This window comes from Salminus brasiliensis, chromosome 9 (assembly GCF_030463535.1).
Source record: "Salminus brasiliensis chromosome 9, fSalBra1.hap2, whole genome shotgun sequence".
Classification (NCBI taxonomy): domain Eukaryota; kingdom Metazoa; phylum Chordata; class Actinopteri; order Characiformes; family Bryconidae; genus Salminus; species Salminus brasiliensis.
In genome coordinates, this window is record NC_132886.1 from 37,523,407 (window position 1) to 37,529,406 (window position 6,000).

Sequence of the window (6,000 nt, forward strand, 5' to 3'; positions counted from 1 at the left end):
CCTCCCAGCAATGTTCAAAAATCAAATAAAAAGCCTTCCCCAAAGAGTAAAGACATATACTACAGCAGAGACTTATTCTGAGCACCCTGGAAACATTGGTTGTGCAGGTGTCCACAAACCTTTGGCCACACTGTGTATGTTTGCATTTACCGCTCAGAAGCCGCGTCGATCATCGCTTTCAGACTCTCCAGGTCACATGACTTCTCCCCATGGACGCTGAAGAAAGCCTTGCAGCCTGGTGGAGGAGGCTCATTGGAGGCAATCTATGCAACATCAGAGCAAATAACAAAAGTTAGCCGACCCTACAGCTGGGAGCGAAGCCTGCTTTTAGGTGACCGCGGACAGTGGACTCGACTCACCTGCTGGAAGGAGTGGATGGTGGAGGAGTAGGAGCGCAGTGACAGGGCGAATTTGAGCAGCCTCAGCTGCACAGGGCTCAGGAGCTGGCCAGCCCTCTTCAGGATCAGCTCATAGTAAGACAGATCAGAGCCTGAGGGAAACGAAACACCAACCAAGCGTTATGTCCAGGGGTTCCTCTCCACTCAGTCTTGGCAATGCAGTAATGTACCAAGCAAGGCAGTAACTGGACAGTGAAACTGGTGGTCTGGCCTTACCATCATGCTCGTTTTCAATGTCCTGGTTAGCCTCCACAAAGTCCCAGAACTTGTCCTGGCTCTCCTCAGAGAGGAATTCACTGGTGATAAACAAGGGGTTCACTATTAGCACATGTGCACCACAGCCACAGGATATACTTTTTTTTTTACAGGATTTTGCTACGGAAGGATGAAGATTCCCTTGCCCTCAACGTTAGTCTCCATGTTGGATCGATTGGCCAGAATTTCAAATATTGCAGGTATAGCAACATTATATGGTTACACTTTACTGAAAAGCATTGTTCATAAGGCCACATAGCACCATAGCAACCTACAGTACCTAAAGTGCTACCAGGTCATAGCAGGAGTAGAGGCCCCATAAGATCTGCAAATTACCGGGTGAGCGGGATCAAATTTGCAGCCCTCGTGAGTGTTGGCGCTCACTGGGAGCTGAGAGAGGTGGGCCTGGATGGTTAAAAAAAAATCCCATCCACAAGATCTCCACTACTTCTGCTGATGCAACAGCTGATGGACAGCTGAACACGCTTGGATGAGAAAGCTAACCATCATTTCTGTTATGTCAACTAACAAACTGGCTAGCACTGAGTCATGGTCACAGCTAGATGGCTGTGGCATCACTGGGAATCACACCAACACTTAGATGGTAGCGCCACTTGAGAGTCCCCAGGTGAAGACAATGGCTGGCATGACATCCATGACTGCTAAAAATAAAGCCTTGCGCTTTCAAGAGTGGGCTGATGGTACTTTCCCCCCGCTCCATCACTCCTACTGTGATCAGCACAGGTGCCTGTTAGCTGCCGTATTGGAGCTGGGGGTTCGCGCTGCCCTCCAAGCGCTAAGCTGGTTGTCAGAGGTCGGACTTCGAATCTATGCAAGTTGCAGTGTTCAGCTGGGAGTTTCTACAGTGACCACCATAGTGGCTGTTGGTGGTTATAGAAAGTAGCATGTAAACATCATTAGCATCTGCTGAAGCATAGCAATGTGGCTAAACAGCTATGATCAGGAACAAACACTTCCGAAGATAGTCTGGAATGTATTTAAGCCAGATGTTGTACCACAGTTAAGCCATAGACGACGACCATATGGGGAAGGAGCATAGCTCCCTATGCTTAGAAGGAGCACAGCTGATGCCCGGGTCAATGCTTATCAGGTACTACCAGGTGTAAACAGGGTCTTTGGTTTGTGGATAGAGGACCGACGGAAAAACTGCCCTAATTCTGAACGAGCACCTTCCAAAACAGTCCCGCCTCACTCAAATCCCACAAACTCCAAAAAGAGTCTCTCAACTGAAATGACCACTGTTGTTGATCTTCTAGTAAACAGCACACTCCGGCATAGCGACTCCATAGCGAGCACTGAAATCATTAAAACGGTCACAGGACGGGAACTGAAGAACCACTGACGCTGTACTGCTTACCTTGCCTCCAGCAGGAGAGGCGTAGAGGGCCATTTGGTGGTCAACGTCGTGGTCACAGCCTTCGAGCTCCCATCAGCAGAGGCCACAAAGTGCAGAACCACCAGAGACACACACAGCAGCCACATCTTCCAACCTGGAACAGTGTCAACAGAGCAACAATGAATAAAGCAGCTCCATGCTGGTAATGAACAGTTTCTCATAGCATCACTGTCACGCAAAACCTCGCATCTCCATTTTTGGACCAACATCTCTTGAAAGACTATATTTCCACAGACTTCCTTGGAAAGTTGAGCAGTAAAACCGCCCTTTATGGAGATACAAGGTTTTTTAATAAGCCTGGGTGTGTTAGCTACCTAAAGGACAACCTGGTCTGATCTGAGGTTCCTTCATATATACACATTAGAACAGTTCTGTTCTGTTCTGTTCTGCAGAACCTCAACTTGCTTCTTTCCGGCACCGATGATGCTTTCGCTTTCGCCGGCTCACTTCTGCTACCCTTCCAGCCAATCAGAAGCCTGAGCGTGGCCGTCCTCGCAGCTGTTATCCAATTAGCGGCGATTTCGAGCGGCAGATCCGGCTCATCCCATTGGCTACCGGAGTTAGCTTAGCCGCTGCGATTCATTCAAAATGCAGCTTGAGTTGTAACTCTCCCGTTCCACCTTAAACGGCCCAGCGCCGGCACTGCGGCCGCGAGGCGGCAGCCTATTTAAACCACGGTGATATTTAAGGTGGACCGGGCAATTCAAATAGACGTCGGCAAATAACGAGTTTGTCGCGTCTGTCGGAGCACAGCTGAAGATAAACACCTTACTGAAGGCTTTAGAGCTCGGAGAAACTAAATAAGCCCTTAATTCGCTATAAATTCGCTCAGTTTTGTGGTTAACTAGGCTAGGCTAGCACTAGGCTAGCTAATGTTACGCCCTTTCGCTAAAGCAGGTTTTGGCGTCTGCTCGTTTAGTGATGTAGATATAAACACACTGTTTTATCCACCAGTTTCACTCTTTAACGGCTGTCTTTACTACATTTATCCGAAATGCGCCGAAAATAAGCCGCAGAGACTCGGCTAGCTGGCTAGCTCTTCTCATGTAGCTAACTAGCTAGCTAGCTAGCTATCGCTAACCGGCCATTACTGCGCCATAAAACAGGACGAACCTGAGACTAGACTAAAGCAGCACCTGTTTACCTCAGATATATTTAGCTAGTAAACAACCAACAACCAGCAAGAGAAGACATGCTTTAGTTTAGGAGGGAACTGTCGGCTAGTTAGCTAGCTAGCTACCTCCACCGGCTCCTGAGACCTCTCCGTGCAGAGCCATGTCTGGTCCTTCAGCGCTCCAGTCCCCCACAGACCGCAGCGCCCGACAGAAAGTCCGGCTACAGCGGTCAGAGAAACGCCTGAGACGCTGTAAAGACGTCTGATGTGAAAAGAAAATGTCCACAAACTAATTTATTTGACTAATTGTTAAGGAGGCAGACAGTCGAGAAGCTAGTCACAATGTTTACATGGGCAGTTGACTGGGCTGCTCACTGGCGCCGTCCATTAATTTTTTTTTAGCTCAGTTTACAAAATAAGAGTCACGGCTTTTATTGTTTATTTAATGTTGAACTAATGGTAATTAAATGAAATTAATAAAATAAAATAAAAAACACCTCCTTATTTCGATACTCACCGCCCTTTGCTGCCATTTAGGAGAACTCTGTAGGTCTGTAATTTCAGCCTGTAGTCTAAGCCGAAATAGCTCAGTTGGGAGAGCGTTAGACTGAAGATCTAAAGGTCCCTGGTTCGATCCCGGGTTTCGGCAGAAGGGGTACTGTATTGTACCTAAGATAGTCCTTTATTTTGGGGCGGTGGTGGCTCAGCGGTTAGAGCGCCGGGATATCGATAACAGGGTTGTGGGTTCGATTCCCGGGCTCGGCAAGTTGCCACTGTTGGGTCCTTGAGCAAGGCCCTTTACCCTCTCTGCTCCCCGGGCGCTGGAGTTGGCTGCCCACCACTCTGGGTGTGTGTACTCACTGCCCCTAACACATGTGTGTGTGTGAGTGTGTGTTCACTACCAGATGGGTTAAATGCGGAGGACACATTTCGCTGTACAGTGACAAATACGTGCACCTTTACCTTTACTTTACTTAGTTGGCCCTAGGACTTTCACTCCATTCGTCAATGGTCAGGACCACCACGAGCAGACTGTAGTATTTGGGTGGAGGGTCATTTCCAGCAGTGCACCAAGATGTTAGCAGCATACCCTCCTGTAAGTCCTGTAAGTTGTGAGGGAGGTGGGCCCTCCATGGTTTGTATCAATGAGCCGTGGTGTCCAAAACCACCTGCCTGACCATGTTCAGCCATCTGGCATCACCTTCAAGAACTGACGGGTCACTTGCTGCTTAATATATCCACCCCACTGTAGATCAATCCTTTTTTTTTTTTTTTTTTTTACTTCACCTGTAAATGGGGCTAATGTTGTGGCTGATAATGATAATAATAATTATATTAATAAAAATAATAATCATAAAGGGAGTTTCCGAACACGGTAGCCGAGCAGAGGGTAAACCATGAAGAACGCTGGGGCTGTATTTCAGACTGTAACCACAAGGTGTTCTAGGTGCGCTGCAGTCGCAGTGCAGAGATGATTGCAGTGTGCTGATTGCTCTTTATGGATACAGCACCCTGGACAGCAGCCTGTGAGGGATCAGCCCGTCCTATGATTTCCCACAGGCTCTGTAACACCATATCGCAGCTGAACCTGCAGAAACTGTACAGGCCTGAGCCTGGAGACCAGAACCTGCTGACGCTGATGATGAACTGCTTAGGAACTCGGAGATTCTTGGTGGTCTTTAAAGCTCATTGGGCTTTCGGAACCACACTCCAGGGACTGCTTTGCACTTCTTAATGATAAAAATCCGCAGCGCTATGAGGCAGAGTGTCGTGAGGCTACGTCCACAAACTTTTGCTACTCCTCCTCCTCCTCCTTGCCAGGTGGCAAATAAGCCATATATTACTGCTGTACAGCTCATTGTATTAGATAAGTAATATCAGTATATATATATGTTTATGGCGTATGTTGATTTCCCTGTGGTCTCTGAGCGTGCAGCAGTGACGCCACTCCAGAATCTGGATGGTGCCACAAAAGCAGTTTCCGGGTCACTGAGGAGAGGAGGAGGGCCGGTAGGGAAGTTTGAGTCTTCAAATATCTCCACCTTTTCAAAAAGCTCCAATTTCTTTGACTAAAAACTGTGTTTTCTTGTGAACGGGAGGCCAAAACTCAGACAACAGACCTCTGGTTTTAGTATACAGAAACATGTGGACCAGGCCTGAGAGGCCTCAAATCTATTGGGGTGCCTAAACTTATGAATAAAATGAATAAACTGTGATCATAAACTTCTAAAGATCAGATCATCTTCTACTCACATCACTGTTCACAGCAACAGGGGTGCCCAAACTTTTGCATGCCACTGTATGTCAACAGTCTCGAATGCGGAGCATAAAGGGTCTCGAGCGTTGAACAGAGGGGCTGCTGTTACGGGGCTGTTATCTCCTGATTTATCAGACCTTTTCATCATCTCCTTCTGTTTCCACTAGGACCATCCAAGCACCATCCCCGCTGACATACCGTCTGGCCGTCACGTTCGAAGAGGCCGCCGCACCTTCAGGAAGGTGAGAGGTCAAGCAGCGGACTCGGTTATTTCCCCTTTATGGGCAGATCAGCTGCAGCCCGGCCTATAAATCAACCCTTTATTAAATCAGGCCTCGGCTCCTGCATAAATCTTCAGAAAAATCATCTCAGGAAAGCTGTGAGGTGGTCTGGTTCCCCACAAAATGAGTTCCCTCCGCCCCTACTGTCCAGGGAAGAACTCATCCCAAAAGTATTGGATGGAGCTCCACCATCCATCATTTCAGAGAACACAGCTCCTCCACTGCTCCACAAGCTCAATGCCTGGGGGCCTTGTATATACCCCTCTAGCCCACGCCTG

General features: G+C 48.1%; 1 protein-coding gene and 1 non-coding gene across 3 annotated transcripts in view; one reads left to right on the top strand and one right to left on the bottom strand.

Moving 5' to 3' along the window:
• Nucleotides 1-3,522, bottom strand: part of uggt1 (UDP-glucose glycoprotein glucosyltransferase 1) — a 34,400-nt gene extending 30,878 nt beyond the window's left edge. The window contains exons 1-5 of one of the 2 annotated variants that reach the window (XM_072688303.1): nucleotides 3,311-3,522; nucleotides 2,032-2,164; nucleotides 615-694; nucleotides 360-490; nucleotides 151-263 (exon numbers count right to left, since the gene is read on the bottom strand). In XM_072688303.1, the coding sequence (XP_072544404.1) occupies nucleotides 151-263; nucleotides 360-490; nucleotides 615-694; nucleotides 2,032-2,164; nucleotides 3,311-3,347 (494 nt within the window). In that variant the 5' untranslated portion in view covers nucleotides 3,348-3,522. Of the gene's footprint in view, nucleotides 1-150; nucleotides 264-359; nucleotides 491-614; nucleotides 695-2,031; nucleotides 2,165-2,396; nucleotides 2,458-3,310 lie in introns of those variants that run through there. The other variant, XM_072688304.1, reaches the window with a different exon arrangement.
• A 238-nt stretch (nucleotides 3,523-3,760) lies between these two features.
• Nucleotides 3,761-3,833, top strand: trnaf-gaa (transfer RNA phenylalanine (anticodon GAA)). Its single transcript has one exon. It is a non-coding gene; the product is annotated as a tRNA-Phe (tRNA).
• The last annotated feature ends 2,167 nt before the right edge of the window (nucleotides 3,834-6,000 follow it).